A 23,403-nucleotide genomic window follows, 5' to 3' on the forward strand; every position below is an offset into this window, starting at 1 on the left:
GATTGCTGAGGTTGTTATTTTGCAAAAATCAGATACACTGTCAGGCAGTGTGCCTGGATAGCAGGAGGTGGGAGTGAGGCATGGTGCCTCAAGTGCAAATAGTGGGGAGTGGGAGAATGGGAACAGCAATAAAGGGGCTGGGATGGGGAATAAGCAGGAAGTGAGGCACATGGAACAGCCCCAGGCAGTGCTGGGTGTTCCAGGCTTTGGACCTGATGGGATCAGGTCCATGCCCCATTAGGGCTGGTTGTGTCCAGGTGCCCTATTGCGTTTTGCTTTTCTGGGAGGAGACTGGTGAGGGCAGCTCATGGCAAGGGGCCTGGTGGGACCCAGTTGTTGGCTGCAGCTGAGGAGGAATCTGACACTCTCCAAAGATACCAAGGAGCCTGTTGGCTGAGATTCCTTCTCTAGGAATGAGACAGTATCAGTTAAAGGTGTTCTTGGTGCTGGTGTGCTAATGTCTTTCACAGATGAGTAGGAGAAATGGCTGGAAATGTTGCCTTTTGGAGTAGGCTCTTTGCAAGCAAATTACAGATTGTGAGTAATGAATGCATTTGACAGCAGAGTTTTTGATTTTACAACATATTCATAACCCCTTGGAGCACTTAGTACCTTGTTAACCCAATTAGTATACTCTGAAACTGCCAAGGCAATCTGAACAGCTGTTAATCACATGCCAAACTATCCAAGATCACACTTTGTTATTACTGCAGAGGCAGCCAGGAATGGATTGGGAAAGAAGCAGCTTTAAACGTTGAAATGCACAAAGAACTGGTTACAGTAAAACCAAATAATACTGAATCAGAAATCAATACAATAAAACAAGCTATAGACTGGCCTGCCTCATTGGCACTTTAGGAACTATAGTGGTGTGTGAGTGGAAGTTGCTTATCCTGGAGCTATGAAAAGAGCTCTACATGGTTTGTGCTGAGCAATGCTGATGGTACCACTCCAGGCTGGAGGCTCTGCAGGTGTTTTCTAGCATGGCCCAGAAAAAGGAGCACAACTGCAGCCTGCAAGCAATCAGACATGCACCTACACCTGATCTAATGTCCTGGCATTGAGCAACTGCAGATTATACCCACCCTGAGTCATTTCCAGTCTCTGGGGTTCAGGGCTAACATTAAAGTGCAGTTCAGTTCTCAGGAACAGGTGATCCTTGATCTCTGTTGCAAGACAGCTTTTAAAGCTGTAAATGTAATGGGACAGTTTGGTCCTGTCCAGGAGGAACAGGACAAGGGATCATGTTAATTAACATGTCCATTAGAGAGCTGCTTTCCAGATCTGTTCAAGTTTTCATAGCAGGGTCTCTTATGCTACAAGAACGTCTAAGCTACAGCAGCAAAGCTGGTATGGTTTCTACTGACATAGTAATGGGTATCTGTGTTCCTACATGAGATATAAGTAATACAAAAGATCCTGAGAAACTTTCAGAAATTGTATTTAATCTAAAATAAAAACAGTAAGAGGATTCATGTCAGATATTCCACCTCACCTGTCAGCTGATAAAATTGCAGTTTTCAAAATCTGCTGTCTCATTTGTAGTTAATGCCACTGAATTGCAAACCTGGTATATTTTCTCTAGGAATAACAGTGAAATGACAAATAAAGAGCATGAGTTAATGATGCATTAAACCCTGTTCATGTAAGTAATGCTAGTTAGCACCTGTTTATAGAAAATAAAATTAAGCTAGCTTGATATTTTTTATGAGTTTATAATTCAGCTAATAGAGGAAATAGTGATAGACTTTTGTAGGCATTTGATTTGGGCCATGTGATATTTTTATTAACTGAGGAGGACAATAGAAAAGAAACATGTGATGTATTAAATGATGGAAACCTGGCTAGCTGACAGATCCAGATAAAATAGAATTATTACAGGGCAGGCAATTTTGTAGAGAAATCCTGGAGAGACTTATACTTACCTTTATGATAGGAGAAATTTTTTAGCCTAGTTTTATAAGAAAGCAACATTTTCTTTCATGTTTTCCACATCTGTTTGTGCTCTGCCTTCTGACAACTTTTATACCCATTGAACAAATTTTAAGCAACTTGGCAGAAGCTTCTGATCTCAAAAATCATTTCTGTGGAAATCCACGTAAGGCTAGGGAGAGCAACCAACAATTTGCTCTAATTAGAAGAAATGCAGTAGTATGAACACATGTATTTATGGACACACACATTGCTAGACACTACACATAGCTGAGAGACCTCATAGATGTTTGACCCTCAGGAGAAGCTTCCACTGTAGCTGGAGACTGTCCACGCAGCCCAGCTCTATGGGAAGCTGGCCTGGGCTGGGTCTGCTCCTTAGGGACTGCTAGTTATGCATGAGAAGCCAAAAAAATTAAAAGTATGTCACTAATGCCTGCAGCTGGACGAGCAGTCAGGAGCAAAAAGAACAGGCTGCTGATACAAATAGCTTGGCTGGCTTTCCATAGGTAAACAGGACCAGTCCTAAAAACTGCAGATCTCTGTCATGGAGGGAAGGACACCAGTCCTCTTTAGGCTCAGGGGCCAGTAGTGGTGTTGAGGAGCTGGTAACTTCCCCAGCACTGAGGTGGCTTTTCTCTTGCTACAAATGTGCTAATCCAAAAAGCATGTTTCTTGCAAAAAATAACCATTAGTTAAATGCAAGCTTGTACTCAGTCTCATGAAAATATGACTGGCACTATCCCTGTTTCTGTGACTCAGAGGATATAGAGGAGTGGAGTCATCCAAGTTAAACATTGGACAAGAAAGAGAGATTTAGAACAAAGATCATCTATGTCCCAGGCCTTCTGCTAGGCTTTTTTACCTTTCATATCTGTATGTTCCCATTTTTAAGTGGCAAACCAATCCACGTGAACATAAAAGCAGCACCTTTCTTAGATGCAGGTTTGTAACAGCTTGGGGCACTCAGCACTCCTGAGACACAATTATGGTCTGCTCTGTTGCTAAGGCTTTTGGATTTTAATTATTTTGAAAACACATTTGTAGCAGCATATACAAGAGCAACAGGGTAATAACAACAATAAAGCTATGTTGTGTTTTTGGTATAAACTCTTTGGTGTGGAGTTTACGATTTATGTGTTCTGGAACTGGATTCTTGCCTTATAAAACAATGCAGCAGCCTTTTCTCATTTAGTTAGCCATCCATTTTTATTAGGGTGCTCTATACAATGCCTGCAATAATATTATAAAGGTGCACAAGGTTCATTATTTCACAACAAGTGACTAGCCAAGACCATTATTTTTATTACAGCCAGGCTTTCTATTGAAATACATTTGGATTATAACCTTTTTTTCCTCTTCCCTCTTTCTCTTTTCTCTACCCAAAGCTGAGATGTGCAATTGTTCCTTTTCAGATTGTTTTTCCACTCCCCTACAAAACATGTCGTTTTCTGTGAAATGGATGGATTATAATGGGAACAGATCAGTGATAATGCATTGCTGGAATACAGCTATCCCCAAGAGAGCTTATAATAATATCCAATATTCCTAAGCTTCAAAATCTGCAGTTTGGACAGCCTATAGTTCTAACATAGAATCTAGCTCTGAATTTTCCCTGCACTTAGAATTCTTTGATGCTCAAATATTGTTTGGGTTCTGCCCTTTCTGTCACATTGCCATGGCAACTGCCTTGCATAAAATCCTATGCTCAGACAATACAGCCCCTGCTTTATAGAGGGGCTTCAGGCTCAGAAAAGTTGAAATTGTTCAGAGAGATTACTGAAGATTAATGACTGTGCTTTGAGCACCGTAGAGCATATTTCTGAAAATCATGGTAATTAAATAAAAACTACATGCAGGTGGTGTGTTCTCCGAGTCAGGAGTGTTGACACCTGCTGGGAGTGGTGGAGTTACAGTAAATCTGCAGTAAAAACACCTGAGGGTCTTCTTCCAGGACGTATTTTCTTCATGCTAAATAGCAGTGGTGTGTAATTAGCTGTGGTGGTTTTCCTTCGCCCGTTCCCTGGCTGTAAATGGAATACCCTGACCAGGGCTCCCCACTGGGGCTGGCACAGGTTGGTGTGTCCCAGGCTGGTGCTGTGTGCTGGGCTCCCTCCCCAGTGGGCCCCTTGAGGAGGCCAAAGCTCTGGTTCCTGCCACTGGCCTGTTGTAATTCCATGGGCACGTCAGTGGTTGTAAGGAAGATGAAAACAGAGCTGCAAATTGCTCGTGCTGAATCATAAACCAGGACGTGTTTCATGAGCCCATTAAACACATGCCCTTGATGTTAAGCATATGCTGAGCTCTGCTCAACAGGAATAGAGTTTGGTTAAGTATATGTTTTTAAGTCTGGTTTGAAAGTCTTTTAGAATTGTGAAGCACAGTGGGACAATGAATTAAATACGTTGATTAGATTTGCAAAAGTGTTAGTTATTTTCATGTTCAGCAATAACATCTTTAATATTACATGCCACATTAGTTGTAAGCAGCCGTCATGCAGCAGGATTTAAAATAATCTTAATGAGAATCAAGGCATTTTGTCTTCCCCAAAAACAATAGAACAGTCTTGGTTTAGACTTTGCCTCCCTCCAAAGGTGAGCAGTTCTCCTTGGGATAACCTCCAGAAGCACATCTGTTTGAGAGCAGTATATTACAACCTTATGTTACTAAAACATGTGTACTAAGAAAAGCCTAGCTCAGGAAAAATCTTGCGTATTCTAAGGGGACAGAAATATTAACTCAAACCAGATGCATAAAGGCTAGCGACATCTTTGTTCACTACAGCAGGTCTTTCAAAACCTGCTTCAGATCTTATGTCTGCCATATCAGATCTCTGTTTGCAAACACTGAGAAACCTGCAAGTATGGGAATTAATGAAAAATCTTTAAGTGTCAAGCAAAGAAAAAATGCATGCAATCTGAAAGGGAACAATAATTCATTTTGAGATCTAAACTTGTTTTTAAATTAGCTGTTTGTATGTTAGCTTCCTCAATTCAGAAGCTTAGCCATCTGTGTCACTGAACTAGTTAGCCTTTGGCTGAAGTCTAATCATTGTAGGAACAAGAGGCAGGAGAATCAGTGGCCCCAGAGGATCCACAGGGACTATTTCCACGAGGTTGAATTTAGCATCAATCCCAGTACTTAAACAAAGGTGCCTTTGCATTGCTGCACAGGGTAGGGACCCTGCTGGGACCAGCATGGCAGAAAGGCTGGTGGGATTGCACAGCTGTTGGGAAGTGTGTTTTATTGCTCCCTGGAGATTGTTTGGGTTCATTTGCATATCCAGGACATCCTCTTTGAGGATTGCTGGATTCTCCCTTGGTGCTATGAGAATACTAATGATGACAATAAATAAATTTGTATCACCAAATTTGCTAACCTAATGTTAAGGCCAAAATAGTCCATTGTTCTCCTGTTTGTGCAGAGCTGCAGGTTTTGTAGGAAAAACCTAAGAGGCATTCAGGCAGCTGGGCCAGCCTTTTCCACTGGGGTTATTTCATGTCAACTGCTGTAAATTAGACACTTATAAAATTTATAATGTGTGGGTGTCTGTGCACAGAAATTTAGCTTCCTCAGTATTTACAGAACATAAAACAGTCATCCTTGTTTTAGGCTAGGATGAACATTTCTGTCACATTAAGAAGGGCAACCTTATTTTATTCTGCAGCTGCTATTTAAATTCTACAAGATCTCTTTTAATCCTAAGCAAAGTTCAAAACAAGATGTTTCAAACATCTGCTAACTATTATGGGTCATGCCTGCTAGTAGAGGCAATAAATTATAGCCAAGAAGAGAATCAAATGTCTTAATAATGTTTTTAGCTTGTTACTTTAAAGTTTGTCCTCTTTCTGTGTTATCTGTTCTCTTTTTGAGCATGGTAGTCAATATGCCTACAAAGAAGATTGTGCTGTGGGTCAGGTGGTTGGGATTGCAATGGGATGAGGGTAACACCCTCTAGTTTAAGTCAGGGGAAAAACAACAAACAAGTTGGTTTCTCTATTTCAGAGCAGAGGGAAATCTAAATCACAGAAGCTCACACTCTGTGCTGTGTGCCAAAAACAAGATGGGTGGGTCTAGCAGAATATGGGAGAGAGGGCATTTCAATTTCCTCCAAAGAGGAGATAACAGATCAGCTTTCTAGTTTGTCATGGAAACCTTTTGTCAACCCAGTAACAATGACGTCAGGGTGGCAGTGGCACGGAGACTGGGTTAGTTAATGTAGCACACACCTGTTGAACTGCTGAGGGGAAGGTATGTTGGCTCTTACATTTTCTGTCCCTGATTCTAAACAACTTTCGTGAAGGTTTAAAAAGTGTCATTTTCAAGTCCCAAGGCAATTTCCATGGGCTGTAGCAGATTCTGACCATGAGCAGGTGGTGCTGGAGCTTTCACTCACTGAGAAATCCTGCTAAAAGGCTTTTGCTCAAGCAGTGCCATTCATTCCCTTCTGTTTTGGGTATCCTTTTAGAGGGTGAGGAGAGCAGACTTGTACTTCAGAAGAACAGCGCCAAATTCCTTCAGTGTGTTTGCTGTGCTTGGGAGCAAAGGCTCTGCTGGTGTTTATCAAAGGAGTTTTTTAGAAACATTTCTATCGAAAGAGAAACCCAAATTTACTATGCCAGATCTATAGCTGTAGATGTATAGCATTATACTGTAGCCCATTTTTGGAATGACCATTCTCCTGCCTGTTTCTCTGGTGGGTGCTGTGCTTCTGTGTTTAGTGTTGTTGACTGGCTACTTTTTCTTTTGTAAAGATTGATTAGATCACTTTTTTTTCTTCCTTCAGTGTTGCTTGTGTGACTACCTTCCCAGTTTTAGTAATCAAACAATGCTCTAATAATTCCTTAGAAATAAGCTTACTTCTTTCCATGAGAAAAGTATGTAAACACGGAGAGCAGTGCAGATCTTTTCTGAACTATTCACATTTACCAGCAAAATCATGGAAGTTGTGTTTGCAGGAGACTTTGAATCAGTTTAAGTGTTGCACTGTGTCAACAGTCGATGCAGGTTTTGTTACTATGGCTAGAACATGAATTTACATTAGTTGCATTTCTTGTCTATGGTAACACATGATAATTCTCTTAAAGGGTGCTCTTGCTGTTGCTAACCAGTATGGATGACACAGAATATTTCCTGTATGTAGCTTGAAAGAAGAGAAGTAGATCTATTAGAGGGATGATGAGTCAAATTATATTGGGTTGCAAAGTAGAATTAGGGCTGAGAAAAAGAGTGGCATAAAATGACATATAGTGATCAGAAAAGAAAATGCAGTCAACCAGTATAAATGACATTTATTGTACAGTTAGAACCCAACTATATGTAATGGTGCCAGTGAGTTGTAGAAATTTTTGCAAAGGAACTGTCTGGGATTATAATTGTCCAAATAGGCAATATTGATGACCCATGGTATCTTAATGGAGATGGATGATGTCAAATGGCTGCCAAGTTTCAAGAAGGTAGAAAAATTAAAACTGGGCAATAAACAGTGTTTTCTGTAGAAGATGAAATTGTCCTTCATATGAAAGAAAAAGGTTTAGCTACATTATTATTGTTGCCATTGTGGTACGTGTAAATTCTCTGGAGATATCTGTGAAGAACTATAATTCTCTTTGGCTTCAGTTTGGAAAATGTTGTACATTCATCTATATTTTTTCTTTACACTCATTACTGGTGATTTCAGCCTGACAGAAAGGTGTTTCATGTGATCTAAAGTCTCTGTAGTATCATTCAATTTTATTTGTCACTTTCTCACTGGAAGGCTAGAAAAGGTATTATAGAGATTTTGAAATAAGACTCTTCCTAAGTTCTCACTCCTACTGATGGGTTGCCTGACCCCCAGGGAAGGGGCCAGTCTCAGACACTGGCACATCTTCTGCTGCCACCTCTCAGCCAATGGCAAGTGTCCCCTCTGCCCCTGCCCTGTGTGGGAAAGGCTGTCCTTGGGGAGCCCAGGACCCTCTCAGCTCAGCAGGGGAGGAAGGAGATTGTTGCTGCTGTTGCTGCTGCAGCTGGGCACTGATGTGCCAGTGACCAAAACCCTCTGTGCGCCTGCCTCTGAATCCTGTGTCCCCTGAGCTTTCTCTCTGTTTTCTGCAGGGCCTTTTCAGACTCTTTTCAAACTCTCTTTGTTTTGTTTTTTTCCCCATGCCTCAATGGTGCATATTACTGACAAAAACACCTTTGATACAGGAGAGAGGCAAATTCATTTATCTGTACCTTGGATCAATCCAGGCATCAGTTATGGTACAGTACAGAATAGTGTGATAAAGGGTCCCTTTTTTGCTGCAGGGACAGAAAGGGGACCCAGAAAGAAGAGAAGGAAGCAGTGCAGGCTGTGATAAGTCCATGCCCTTAATAGGGTCACTGCTTACTAAAGCCTTGTGAATTCTGAGAAGGAAAGATGATTTATACCGTGTTTTCATTGTTTTCTTGCAGAAATTTGTCATTGAAAGAGCCACCACCTCATAACCATATTGTTAGGTGTGGTGATGCAACAATAAATTCCTATTTCATGCAGTAAAGGCTAATTCATTCTCTTCTACTTCAAGCCTGTTTTCCCTCCACTTAGGACTCATTCTGGCAAGCAGAGCATTTCAGCAGTTCCTTCGTTGGAATGGGTGGGGATTCATGAGGTTTGAACACACAGCTCTGCTACTGTATTGCTTGTGATAGAGGAAATTGCTTACTTATTATTTATCATTCTTATTTTATGAAAGGAAACAGATGTTTATGCCAAAAGTATTCCAGCAGAGATGAAGTAATACTGAATTCATAAAACAGAATTTGTTTAGGGAGTGTAATTCTGTGACTGAAAAAGGAAATATTCAGCCAAGGAAGTGCCCTGTTGGATATTCAGGTTAAGTAGGTGGGATAATACCCTTTAATTGCTACAGGCACAAGCATGGGCGGCAGGCTGTCAATGTAAGAGTAATAACAAGTGGAGTTAAAGCAAGAGCAACAAAGGTTAATAGTTTGGTTTTTTTTCCTTAATTTTAAGATTCCCCAGTATGCAGCTTGAGAACCTGATCTCAAAGTGAACTAAAGTTGTGTAAGGGAATTGCTCAGTTTCATTACAAGGTGTTGTTTATCAGCCTGGCTGATTATCACTGCTGCTATTCCCCACTTTCCTTTGCCTAGCCCCAGGTCCCTGTGTTGCTGTCTGCCCTCCATCACTGTAGTCCAGTGCTCCCACAGCCCTGTTCCTTGCCAGTGCCTCTGTCCCTCCATGCATGGGCTCCTGTTGGACATCCCTCCTGAACCACAAAATCCCTTACTATCCAAGCTAAAATAAACTAACTCAGAGCCACTGTCAAATGCAATGGATTCACTGTCTTTTTGGAGAGAATTTCTAATAGTTTATCTTTTTTTCCCAGTTACTAGCAAAAAATTAAATGTGGTTCCCCCGAGCACATATCTCTATATCTGCCAAGTAAGGATAAGATGGGAGATTTAGTCGAGGATTTGCAAAAGAAACCCAAAGGAAGCAGTGTCCAATTCACACTGAATTTCACTGACTTCAGGCTCTGTCCCCTCCCAGCAGCAGCTCTGTGACTGAGCTGCCCTGGATGTGTCCTCCCCATGGTTTGGGACACAATGGATTTGCTATTGACAAACACTAAGTGTATTTGGATCTCAGGCTGAAAATGTTACACTCGGCTACCAAAATCTTTTGTTTCTCCTGGACACTCTTGAATTACACACTATCAAATACTCTGAGCATGTTTTAAGCTCAGGTCATATCACCTTCCTCTGCATGCATTGAGCACAAAAAGAGAAATGTGGTTTTAGGGAAGAAAAGAGCACATCTATGTTGTGGATAAACACAGATGTCTCTCTGTGAAAATTGAGGCTTCCATATTGGCTGAATTGAGTGTAGGAAGAACAGAAATGAATGTATTCATCCGGGAACAATTTACATGTAACAGTGATTGCACAAGCCAGAGAATTTTATTGGAAGTGTCTTCAGGGAAAGAAATTAAGCAGGGGCTGGGAATGTGCTTATCAATAGACCTTATTATTCTGCTCAACCTTTGATAAATGAACCTAGCAAGTTCTTTCAGGCTCGTCTCAATATTCTACTTGTTTGTGCTGAATTTCATTGATTCATATTTAGCCCTCCCTGATAATATGACATGACAGAAAATGTAAATGCCAGAGTCAATGAGCATTTCTATTCAGTTGAAACAAAGCAAGTGAGATCAACTATCAAACTCTTTGGATTTACATACTTTGAAATAGAATTTATTACCTTGTCGGAAACTAAAACAAAACACCAAAAAAAAAAGTATGCAACCATTTATTGTTATTGGAGTGAAAGAAGAAAATTTTATGGGAGGAGTGTCCTTTGAGCATGCTTCAGTCAACTCTGTCAAACAGAGTGGCCAAAAATTATAAAATTCAAAACCTGCAGCTGCTGGCTCCTTTGGGAGTCACATTACAGTAGTACAAGCAACAATCTTTCATTTTAGGAGGGAAGCATATGACTACACCCAAAGGCCTTTCAATGCTATTTTAGGTAAGCTGATCTTCATAAAGGCCATTGTAATCTCTGGTGCTGCTCAGGTTTTAGGCAATATTTTCATTCCATAATACTGTTTCTGTGTCCACTGAAACATCTGCTTCGACGTGCCAGGCTCGATCGTGCACACTGTTACATCACTTGGCAAATGAGGTCACCTCAAGTAAATGGCAGTATTATGGAAAAGGGAGTGAAAACCCCAGGGTTTAACTGTTGGGAATCAAGCTGCAAGCCATCATGGGCTGAAGATCCTGCAGCAATGCTGGAAAAGCTCAGAGGGTGCAGTGGGCAAGGCAAGCAGTAGGGAGGACTGCAACACAAGTGATCATCTCTCCCAAGTTCTTTTTTCCTCAATGCCAAACAGCATCTGAGGGTATTGGTATGCAACAGTTTTGCAAACTCTCCCACTCACGGTTGGCTTTGCTTCAAGCAGAGTTCACCCCTGCAGCCTATCTGCAGCAGCAGTGGCCTGGCTTTCTGTGATAATTAATGGGAAGATTGAGCTGAAGCAGATCATTAGGATGCTCTCAGCCATCATGCATTCTTTCAGCCTGAAGCCTGCCTGGCACCCAGCACATTCTATCAGTCATTTGGTAACATGCATGATTTTTCTAGTGTGTACTACATCCCTCTGAAAATTCACTGCCTTCAGTGCTACACTTGCAAGGGGAAAGGGGGCAGGAAAATGTGCCAGCCAGAACCAGGTCTTCCTTTAGCGGCTTGGAGATGAATACCATTCACTGTCACCATTCCCCACAGTGTGTTTTCTGTATTCACATCTGCATTCCCCTTTATATTCTATTAAACCAACCTAGTATTGAAAATCATGCAAAGCAGCTTGTCCAAATCCACCTTTGAATCAATTTTGGGCCTAAGGCCCTGATTTATAGTAATGGGACCTAGGGACCAATAATAAGAAAAAAAATAGCAGCTATTAAATCTGTAAAGAGGAAATGACTTGGAAACAGAGAGGGATGCCAAGCTGGTCTCTCCAGCAATGGCAGAGGGGAGTCAGGCTTACAGGACCATATGGCTTAGACATAGTTTAAATAATCTCCTCCAATTAAAAACAAAACCAGTTTTATGTCAAACATCTGTTCTCTGAATGCATCAATTTAGGCAAAAAAACATCAGAGGATATAGTAAGTACTTCATTATGGTTTTTGTTTCTCTATGCAGATCCCCACCCATTTTGAGGGGGTTAATATCCCTGAAGGAGGGGTGCTGTGGTTTCCTATGATGCTACCAGGCATGAGGGCAGGCTTTTGTGTTTCTGTGTGCTGGGCTCCCCATCCCTGCTGCCTTCAGATATCCAGCATTCATTGCAGGGAGGAAGGATGTTTTAGGAGAGTCCAGAGCACCTGGGGCAGCTCAGTGAAGGTCAGCAGAGGGTCTGCTGGGCATGTCTGTCACTGGAGAGGGTATCTATCTAATGTAATCAGTCTTATTTGTGTCTGAACCACAGAGATACTTGGCTACTAAATCCCGATTCCTGCACGCTGGCAGAGGTGAGGAAGGGAATATATTATCCCTTTTCTGCCTTCAAGTCCTCTCTTCTTATAGCAGGACCAGGAAAACACAGCTTTGAAGCAATCCACAACTTCTTGTCTTGGAAATGTCTACTTTTTACTGACAAGGGGAAGGAGATCTCTTGGGAATTGATTGAAATTCTATCACTTTTCATAAGTCCATTAAAAGTATAACTGTGCAGACAGCAATGTACCCATTTAAAATAATTATCCATATTATAAAGGAAATATAATCTGTGGATATGTGTATTAAGCAAATCTGATCTAGTGTACAAACTGAGATTTACTTTGTTCTAAAGCATTCTTAGGTGGCCTTATTGTGCTTTTTTAATTTACTGTTGTATCATTTATTTCTTTCCCAAGAGAGCCATCTGAGATTTCTCCTCTGGTTATTGTGAACCCTTGTTCACACTTCTTCAGGTAACTGTTTCCTTTTGGTGTAATTGAAAAGCTGAGGTGGTTAATTAAGGACCTAATTATTTCCTGATGTTGATATCAGAGAATCTGTAGGTTCCTTGCAGAGAAACAAATAGTGGGGGTCATACTTAGCTGGGAGCACTGTGGAAGGAAGAAGGTTTCTGGAAGATTTTTTTGGTCTCCCTTCTCAAATTTCTGCTCAGGGCAGAATGCCCCACTCAGATAAAGACAGATGTTCATATAACCCACCTTTTGCAAGGGCTCATTTTCTTATCCTTTGTGTTTCTAAAGTTTCCTTCAGACTCAAATCCTCCTTTTCCCCATGTACCAGGTATGTGATGACAGCAGCTGGGTTTCTATTTTAAACTCATCAGCTGTGAAAAAAGACTTTTTACTGTGCACACTTGCCTCTGCTGCTTAAACCTGCAGGTGTTTCACCAAGTTCCTGACCAGAATACATGATCAGGTTTTGTGTACTTGCTAGGATTGTCCCAGGACTTCGTGTCTGATGAATCATCTTTGCCTGGAACTCTTGATCCCTGGTTCAAAATGGTGCCAAACATGAAAGAAAGCAGCTAGTCAGTTCCCTGATTTCAATCTATTCTTGCATTTTTATTAACCCTGCATTGGTTTAGAACATCTTGTGGCTGCAAAAGACAGCAGGTAGGCTTACCTTGGGTGGTTTCAGCCATCTGCCTTGCTCAGCCTCCAAATCCAAAGGGTTTTGGAGCCAGATGTGCTGGCTGTGTGTCACTGAGGAGCACAGATGATATCTGCTCCATTTTGTGCTTCTCCAGGGAAGGGAAAAGAATGGAATTTGGGTACCAGCTCTCTGAGCCAAATGCCATGAGGAAACCCTCAGATCAAACACAGGCATGCTCTGGTTCAATTTGTTGCGTGAAACAAAGTGGATCTGGCTGTCTTTATCTTCAAAGACATTTTTATAGCTAGAAATGCTGTTTCATTTGGATCTACTTTAGTCTTACTTTCTGGAAAAAAGGCTCCAGAAATAATTCAGACAGCTCCATTCAAGCTGTTCTGCAGATGTCAGCATGTGCCAGAGTCCAAAATCCAGCAGAGTCAGGATATGATCGTCTAGTAGGAACTCCAGCAAGAGATGCTGGAAAGGTATGTGCTATTTGAGACCATAACACCAGATTTCCTTTCCTTTAGCACATTTATATGTCCCACATGCCACTTGTCTCTTCCTCCTGCTGTGGAACAACTTGCTGTGCTTATATTTACAATGCTGCACACCCAGGTGCCTCTGTTATCTCCATGTTGAGAGGAGCAAAGATGGTACATTTGGCCCATTGGATGTCACCATTATCCCAGCCATGTGTTTGATTAATTGCCTAAATATAAAAAGACCTTCCCCTGAAGCCCTGATCCTCTCTGTTCAGTCAGACAAAACAGAAAGAGTGGGAAGCACCAACTCCATCTTCATGGAAGATGGGTAGTGGGGTCTGAGGACTGAGAAGGACTCAGATAGCTGAGTCAGGCATTTTCCACTGAATTTTCAATTCAGAGGTATTCAGTCCAGAGCAATGCTACTGACTGCAGCAGGTTATTCCTGGTTAGCCCACAGCTCCTGAAATACAGCCTGTCTCCAGAGAAACAGCCCTGAACTACCTAGCATCAGCTAGATGCAACAAAACATCCAGCAGCATTGCCAGAGCTCAGCATCCTTCAGAGCTGAGAGGCTTTAGAGTGACAAACGTGGGTGATTCAAAGTTCACACTCCAAACAGAGCCTGTTGCAGAGTAAAAAAACTAAAGCAATTCTCTAGCACTGAGATTCCTCAAAGGCTTTTTCTGAATTTGATCTCTTACTCTCTAACCTCCCAGTAAAAAGAAAATCTCTATGAAATTACAGAAATTTTCACAAAGAACTCCATGGGGGATAAGATTTCTCATGTCCATCCCCCAGCTAAATTGACAGCTCCTGGATTTATTTCACTGCAGACAGAACCAATATCTAAGTGGTTTTATTCACTTTTTTTAATCTCTTGATAAGAATGCAAATCCCATTCTTGCTCCTACTGCCTCTCTCACCCTCTTGAAATAGGCTGTTTATGGTGACTAAATGCTTCTATTCAAAACTGGCTTTCATCCAGAAGCAGACAGGCAGAAAGCCTAAAAGCAACAGAAAACTAGCAATTTATATTAGGCCATAGTGCTGCAGCACACAAAATGCTTTGTTTAAACTAGCCAAGCTCTGTGCCCTCTTGAATAGATGTAAATAACCAGCTTGTGTGGGTTTCCAAGCAGTGTTGGCATATTTCAAAACACTTGCACAGACTTTAGACACCCACCTCCAAATACCTGCTCCCCCTGTTGGAAAGCTAACCATGCCCACTCCACTTTCACCTGGAGTGCATTTAGTACTACTTAGAATCTATTTTAGGGATTTATTTGAGGGAAGGAGCTCAGGGATTTATTTGAGGGAAGGTCCTTCTGTGACCTGGTAGGTGTTTTCCATCTGCACTATGATGATGAATATGCCTCTGGTGTTCAGCCTTGCTTCCTCTGGCCGCTGCTTTGTGGCTGAAAATGAAACAGGTGCACAGTGACCATGCACACCCAGTGTGGTTCAGGAAGGACAATCCCATGGTCACCCTGCACTGACCAGTGCCTGCTGGTCACTGGAGCTGGGCTGGCTCTTGCTCTTGGAGCAGCCTGGCCACCCCCACAGCAGGATGTGACCATGCCTGGGATCCTTTTGGTTGGTTGTATTTCGCTCTCCTGCGGCTGACAGCACTGGGGTGGGTGTTCCCAGGAGCAGAAAGGCTCATGTGGGTGACAGAGCTCATTCCCCAGAGTCAGTGTCTGCCATAAACTGCTCACATCCGTGCTCTGAGGTTTGTGAGCAGCGTCCTGCAGCAGAGGGGGAGCTCCCAAGGGCTGTGCCTGGGTCCCTGCCTGCACTGCTGAATGGGCAGGGCTCCCCTCTAGCTCAGACTTTATCACTAGATTAAAATATCCTGCTGAAAACATTTACACACTGAATGCACAGTGATGTTTTCTAGCCCAGGAACTCGTGGAGGCAGAGGATGGGAGATGGTTTGCTGATGGCAGGCATTGTGGAGATGGGCTGGGGCTCCTGCCAGCTTCTCTCAGGACATACAGCCACTCCAGACAGCTTGGGGCCCTCTTGCTTCCTCATTATATTTTGCTATTTGCTTCTACCATTTCCTTTTCTTCCTGATTTTGAGGCTGTTGCTTGCTGTGTAATTTGTTAGATCTGTCCCTGTGTCAGATCTTTGAGTTATGCCTTGTGCTCTGCAAAGGCATGTTGCATTGTTATTTTTATTTTAATGTATCTCATTGTGCCATATACAGATTAGAGTGCTGTCTGGGTTCTAAATGTATCGTCAGTGGCTTTAATGGTGGTTTTAATCACAGGAATAATAAAAGTGAACATTATATGTTAAAATGTGAAGCCATTTACCTGTGAATTTCAACCCCAAGGGCATTCTCTATTTTCTTTCCAAAACAAATGCAATATGTGTGAGAAACCTGCAGTCCATCTGTATTCCTACTTCCATGCTCCAGCATAGAGTGAAGCATGATATACTTCTCTGAAGTTGGAAAATTGTTCTCTAAAACAAATTAAGTAACTAACTAATAGCTTGAGTGATTACTTTGCAGGTGAAATAATTTCTGTCATCGGGAACCAGATGTATTTGCATTATTCCTCAGTGGCTTACAAGTTGTATGTATATTAGCGTGTCATAAGTTTTCCAGAGAGATTACTTTGCTGTGGGTTAATTTAGTAAGAAAATGTTCTTTGTGGTGTGGTGGTATGTAAGACATGGAACAGGCCTGGGAAATACTTGGAAGCCCTTGGGCAACAGGAAGGGTTCTGTTCTTTGGAGCTGGCACGTGAACATGATCTGTTCCTTTTCTGTTCTTTGGAACTGGCACCCAAAAATGATCTATGGGCCCTCCCTGAGCTCACTGCTTGTACCTACCACCTGCACCTACCTGTAAAAGGGAAACTGCTTAATTCCACTTGCCAAAGGGAGCTCTTTCCCTGGAATATTTCCAGGCTGTTTCACCTTACCTGCCTAAGCAATAAAAATGGCCTCTTTTTCAAAATTCGATCTGAACCATCTGAAGACAAATTTTTAAATATTCTGGAACATCCTCTGCCCATATAATTCAGAGCAATGAGTCTGGGGATGCTGTCTGAACCAGCTCCTTCATGCCCAGGCACTGCATCTCACTTCATTCTTAGATAAGCACCTTGGAGACAAGCAAGAGTTAATTCTTTATAGCAAATTCAGTTGCTGTGTGATGGTGAACACGGACACCTAGTGGTGCTCCGGGACAGGGCATGAATGCTCTGAACAGCTCTGTGGGAGATAAGCTGATAGAGCAGGGTATTTGTTCACATTTTCCCCTAAAAGAAGGAGAGATTTGATTCTTTTCAGAGAAGATATCTTAGATAGCATAATTTCTGGCACAGAAAGTTTACTTAGCATGGAATAGTGGAGGAATTAGGAGAAATCCATCACTTCTGGTAAGATTTGTCTGTGTATTTTGCAAGAAGTAATCAGTTTTTTTCTTCCTGTCTTAAATATCCCACACCATGCCAAATTATATACTGTAGTGGGTCAGGAAGATTTTCTACTCTTCAAATTAGTCCATAGCAAAGAAAGCTCAGCAAATATTATAGCAGTGTCTCCTTTTTATCATCCCTGTGAATGTCTGTTCTCCAGTTGTGGGGAGATTGTCAGCATGACGAGTGGTGGGTTTGCTGATAGGCTGCCCAGCTAGGTGCTACACTGGCCTCCTGTGCACTTCCATCAGTGCACTGAGCTCTCTCTGCCAGGATTAATGCCAGCACTTTGTCTGAACAGCCTCAAACAGCTGCCATGGTTTGTTTTGTTTGTTTGTTTCTATTTACTTACAAATAATCTTTCAGAGAAATATTTCCTTCTTCTTCCCCAAATCTAGCATTTCGTCTACGGCAGAGACACAGGACAGGTGAGAACCAGTCCTTGTCCACTGACCCCTTTCTGTAATTGTGAATATCAGCCCTATGAGTGGGATTTCTTTCACATCTGCATTGGACACAAAAACCTCTGTGCCACTGAGTGGGGAGACAGGCTGTTCCCATGGGAGTGTGCATTGGGGGCTGCTTGGGCTGAGAGAAGGGATTTTGAGACTGTACCAACTCAAGAGTGAAGTCTGTAGAGATGTGTGTGCTGTCCTCAAGGGCTGCTCCCCCATTCAAGCTGAGAAGCAGACCCCAGTTTTTACTGATTCCACAGTTACTCCGCATCTGACAAGGTTTCTTCCAATTCAGTTGGGTTTACAAGTCATTCATTTAAAATTATTGAATAATATCCTTGGTTTTAGCTTCATATCCTAAGAAAATAAACTTTCTAGTATTATGCTTGTTTACTATCCTCATCTTAAGAACTTTTGAATCAGTGAACTAATTTCTATCAGAATTTCTATCAAATTTGACCCTGGAAAAAGAGTCCCAAAGATTCCTGCATACCTCAGGGGAGCATGCAGCACACAGGACAAAGAAAGAGGGTCCCTAACAATAGGCAGGCAGCAAGAAATCCACATGGCAGAGGAGCATTAAGAAAGATTCCTCAGGCCAGAAAAACTTAGATTCATTCTCACACCTTTTTAGACATGCAAGGATCCAACCCTGAGATCCAATTCCATTAAAGTAACCCCAAAACCAAAACTGTACAATCACTTATTTATGTGCACACAGGTGCTTATATTCCCAGTCCCTGGCTATACAGAGACTGTGATTACACAGACCACTGTTGTTCTTTGAGAGTCACAGGGTGTGAGGCTGAAGGAAAACAGCAGTTTCAGCACTCAGTACGGAAGTAAAATGTTACATTTATTCCTAGGTACAAATCCTGAAAGTCAGCATATAATCAATCACTCTGTGTTTATATATTTACACCTCTGGGTTCCATCAGAGAGCATGGGAGGAGCTTTTCTGATCTGCCCCATCAGGATTTTACTGTCCCAAGAGGTCCCTAGAGCAGCTTTGGGAAGATGAGGGTATGTTTCTTGTCTTCCAAGAAAAGAGAAGCTGTTTCCTCGCTGCACTAGTGGCCAGTGGGAATGTGCCTCACTTATGCTGTAGAGGGATGAGCTGGAATTTGTCACACCATGAAGCACAGCACTGAGACATCCTGGGCTATTGCCGAGCTAGAAAGTGACCCCAGAAATTAAAGCAACAAAAAAAACCAAAACCAAAACAAACCCCCGGGTTTCTGATGGACACGCACTGCTAGAAGATTCACAGCTCAAAAACTCCCCCACAGCTAGCATTCAAAAGGTTACTGGGTGGGTACCTTTGGTGTCTCGCTTCAGCCCAGCAAAATCAATAAGAAGTAAAGGAAACTAGGGGCACAACGTGTTGAACTTTGACAAAACAAATTATTAACTTGGCTTCTAAGGAACACAAATCCTGTCTTTGCCAGTGTAAATATGATACAGAGATGATTGCTTTCATCCTACCCTCGCTGACATCTATTCTTTTTTTTTTTTTTTTTTTTTTTTTTTTTTTTCCTGTTGAACCTGGGCAGTTGTCTGGAGGGTGTGAACTAACTGTGGTGCTCCAGGACTTTACAGCGGGCCACAGCAGCGAGCTGAGCATTCAGGTGGGGCAGACAGTGGAGCTGCTGGAGAGGCCCAGCGAGAGGCCAGGCTGGTGTTTGGTGCGGACCACGGAGCGGAGCCCGCCGCAGGAGGGTCTGGTGCCCAGCAGCGCTCTCTGCATCTCCCATTCCCGCAGCAGCGTGGAGATGGATTGCTTCTTCCCTTCAGGAAAAGGTAGGCAACAGCCCAGCTGGTTGAAGATTGTTTTGGGTTTTCCCTTTTGTATCATGTAAGTGCAAAGCTGCTTGGGCTGCTCCTGCAGTCAGTGGGTAAAAGGCTGTTCAGTCCTTGGTGAGTTTTGTTCCCAGGTCCCTGTGAACGGGCACAGCACCAGCCTGACTCCATGTCCATGAATCAATGTTTGTGCATGTGCGTCTTCTGCTATGTGGTAATCATTGTCTTGAGATTCTGGATAAAAATAAGACTTTTAAACAACAGAGGGACTGTTTTCAGTGCCTAAAGGCCTAGAATGAGGGAAAGCCATGCTGTCTATACACCCAGGATGCCCCAAATTGTGGATATGTCATTTTATGATTGCCAAAGTGCACACTAGTTCATGTTCTTTTAGTATATCCTTGTCTGTAAATGCAAAGAAGCCACCAGTGAGTACTGGTACACTCTGCTACTTTGTGAACTGGAGACATTGTGTGTAATGGCACAGTACAATGGGGAAAGAATCCTTTACAAGCAATGTGGAACAAAACACATCTCTGGTATTATCCTGAGAGCTTGGGCTTCACTCACAACGAATGGTGAATACTGTTTGTCTCTGTGGTGTCTGTGGCCTCTTTAGTTGGTGTTCTGTTCAGAGCAATGTGTGTCCCACATACAGCATCCATGCAACCAGGCTTAGGAGATGGTCCAGACTGATAGACCAGGATTGGTTCAGGTCAGTGTGGCCAGAGCAGGTCTCCTTTGGCTATGGCCCCACTTCTGGCCATGCACAACATAAGTAATGTCCAGGGAGGAAAGGTTCCTATCATCCCACTCCCTACTGGAAGCCAGCAACCTGAACTGTCTTTTTAAATTCTTTTTCCACGCAGCATTAAGAGAAATAGAATTTGATCCATTATTGCTTGAGCAAGTTAGACTTGGTGGTTTTGTTTGTTTGGAGAAAAAGCACTGAAACTGAGCTGTAGTTTGTCCTCACTCCCTGCCTGCACTCCCGCTGCGGAGGCCGGGAGTGGGACACACGCCCAGGACAGAGCTCTGCTGTAGGGCCAGAGTCTGCTATCAGTTTCCCTGCAAGAGGATCTGATCCAAACCCGGGGCACAAGAGCTCAGCTTCTCTCAGATTTGACCCCCTCAGCTGTCAGTTCTGTCTGCAGTGTGAGCTCCAAACTCCTCATGCACTTCTCAGATCCTCTGGCTCCTCTTCTCCCTGCTGCATTCCCAGGGCCCTGCCCTGCTGCTGCTGCTGCCACAGGAGCCGCTCCTGGCTCTCAGCTGAGAAGTGCTGCAGTTGCCTCCATGCAAATTATCTGTGACTGAACAGAAAGGTGAAGCTGCAAACCAGCCTGGTCTGCGTAGGAGCAGTCACTGGCTGGCATGACTCAGGGGAAGCTGGGACGTGTCTGCTGAGTGCCTGGTCCAGCAGCTGGGCTGGTGTCTCTGCTCAAGGGCACTGTGAAACACCAGCCAAACCTCATTTGAGAGTGCCAGGTTGTAGAGCTTTTCCTTAAATGAAATAAAACTTCAACATTGCTAGAGTAGGCTGTGAAAAGGGAGGCAGGGATGAAGACAGGGTGGTGCAGGGGCTGAAGGCTGGCAGGGGCCATGGAAACTCTGCTTTTGGCATGATTGTGTGAGCTTCAGGGCACAACTGCACCACAGGTAGGGCAGGATGGGCACAGTGCTGGGCTGTGGCTGGTGGAGCAGTGCCCACTGGTAGCTGGGAGCCACCAGGCTGTGTCAGCAGAGCACCAGGGCTTTGCTGGCACGCTCTGCCTGCCTGTGGGCACTTTTCTCACCTAACATTCTGCCCCTGCTCCCGGGCTGGAGCTGCCTCTTGGCCCAGCATCTCTGAGCAAGTGAGTCCGGGGCAGGCTGGCTCCAGCCATGTGTTCATGGCCTTGATTTCCTTTATATCTCTGTCCCCCTTGGCCTCAGTTTTCTTCCTGCACATACCAAAGCTGTATCAGGGAGCCTCAGAATTAATGGGATCTCCAGAAGTGCAGCTAGAAATAATAAAAATAACCACTCAGTCTACAATTTTGGCCAGTGTACAGCAAATAGGCTCTGTGTCTAATCAGTTCTCCCTCTATTAGGAAAACAGGAAATTGTTTAAACTGAAAGAACAGATGCTGGGAATAAAGAAAGAGGAGTAAGCTTAAAGGGGAAAATGCAGTAGCTGCTGAAAGAGCCTGCTGGTCTCATGAGGTGCTGGAAAGATTAGCATGACAAATGGTTTCTAACTATTCAGAGTTGTGCCCTTCTCTACTTCCAGTAGCTTTAGGCACTGGTTGCATGCAGAATCTCTTGGTTCAGGCTTCCACAATTTCTTGCCTTTCTCTACAACCCAGAACAAAACCTAGCACATCTCTTATATCAACATTAATGATGTTCTTGGTCTGCTTCAAGTATGTAAACATACACAGTTGCAGAAAAGCAGGTTAATAGCTGAATTTTGCTTGCAATTACCAAGGCACATAGTTCTTTGCTTTTACAAGCACAAGTAATTTTAAGAACAGAAAGTACCTGTACTCAGAACTTAACATTTCTAATAATAGTATTTACCATCTATTTTAGAAATATATAGAGTTTTGCCAAGTCTCAAAACATAGTTACATCTTCATAGGCAGAAACGGCAAATTACTCTGCTTGGTCCTATTATAAGTAATGGTGGAGGATAAATGTAAATCATGGCTCATAGAAGCTACCTATTGCCCTTAAAATGAAAGATTAAAGAAAGTAATATGTCAGCCAACATCTGAATAAGAGGAGGCTTGAATGATTTGGTGGGATCATCAGAATATTTTGTAAAACATGAATGCAAGTTCTCATCAAGCCTTTCTGAGCAGTCTAACTGAAAGCCACTGGAAATGCAAAACCAAACTTGACAATGCAACATGTGCTCTGCCTGGCTCTCACTCTCTCACTCTATTCCTTTGAAAATCGGTGGTGAATTAACATAAATATTGCAAAAGGAAAGACATGGTGTGAATATAACAGAACACACCCAGAAGAGAACACTTCCTACCTTTTGTAATGAAATATCTGTACAGATCTCTCTTGTTGATCATTAGGAGCGCAGAGACTTTAAGGACTGGTCTCCCAGCCTTCCATCTGGCTCCTGGCTGTGTTCCTTTGGAGGATACACATTTGATTTTTTCATGACCTGAACAGCTCAGAGCACAAGTATCCTCCTGCTTGTCCTTCCTTTCTGATGATCTGACAGTGTTTGCAATTACCCTCTGTAAAAAGGCAAACAGGTTTCTGGGATTAACCTTTTGCAAGTGATATACAGATGATTGAGTAAAAGGAATTTGTCTGCAGTCTCTGTTACTGGACTCCAGAATTTGCAGGATGGGATTTTTTTCTGACTAGTGTTCCTAGGAAGGAAAAAGAAAGATCTCTGGTACTACAAATGAAGCTCTGTTTGAACTATCCCACATGAATATATACAGGAAAGCTGTGACTTTTATTTCTGTCTCTTTTATCCTATAACTGAGGTCCAAGGTATTAAGCTATAAATTTCAAATTGAGAGAGAAATCCACTTGGATAGAAAGCAATTTCATGACCTTCTTTAAGCCCACTGAGCCAAGCATATTCCTGGTGGCAACCTGTTAACTTTGAGTGATTTCAAATTTGAATTTGGCCCATGGAAGAATCAGATGAGATCTTGGTCTTAAAAGTCATTGTCTGATGACCCTTTACACAGGTTTTTTCTTGTAACATCAAGCACGTGGGGTAACAAAGAGTAACAGAGGTTAGTTCTTGCAGTAATTTTAAGCAACCTCCAATACAAAAAGAAAAAGACATTAAAAAAGAGATAGAATTTCATGGCATTTGTTTTGGATTGATGATACATGAGAGGAAGGTCCTGTTCAGGGCCCCAAAGCAGATCCTGCCCACAGGACACTTGTGTCTGGTGCATATCTCTGGAGGAGATGAGGAATATATTTTTTTAAGACACTGTGCAAACATCTTGCTGTGCAGGCTGAAGTCCACTTAACAGCAGGGCTTTGGTGGCAGTGGTTGGTCCTTGTACCAGACCAAACTGAGAAACAGTTGGATTTTTTTCAGAGGAAGAGGAAACACAGATCTTGCAAGGTGTATGTTAGCAGGGTGACCATCTTGCCTATGGGTCACTTTGTCCAGGAGTCACTGGCAGAGCACCAGGCTTTGGGCAGGAGGCATGAG

At 42.8% G+C, this 23,403-nt stretch overlaps 1 protein-coding gene across 6 annotated transcripts in view; it reads left to right on the forward strand.

The window, feature by feature from the left end:
- Positions 1 to 23,403, forward strand: part of KALRN (kalirin RhoGEF kinase) — a 465,987-nt gene that overhangs the window by 354,127 nt on the left and 88,457 nt on the right. For 5 of the 6 annotated variants that reach the window (XM_030952836.1, XM_030952840.1, XM_030952837.1 and 2 more), the window contains exons 35-36: positions 17,358 to 17,387; positions 18,968 to 19,214. In XM_030952836.1, coding sequence (XP_030808696.1) covers positions 17,358 to 17,387; positions 18,968 to 19,214 — 277 coding nt within the window. The remainder of the gene's footprint in view (positions 1 to 17,357; positions 17,388 to 18,967; positions 19,215 to 23,403) is intronic. The other variant, XM_030952839.1, reaches the window with a different exon arrangement.

The sequence above is a fragment of the Camarhynchus parvulus genome, chromosome 7, assembly GCF_901933205.1.
Source record: "Camarhynchus parvulus chromosome 7, STF_HiC, whole genome shotgun sequence".
In the NCBI taxonomy this organism is placed as follows: Eukaryota; Metazoa; Chordata; class Aves; order Passeriformes; family Thraupidae; genus Camarhynchus; species Camarhynchus parvulus.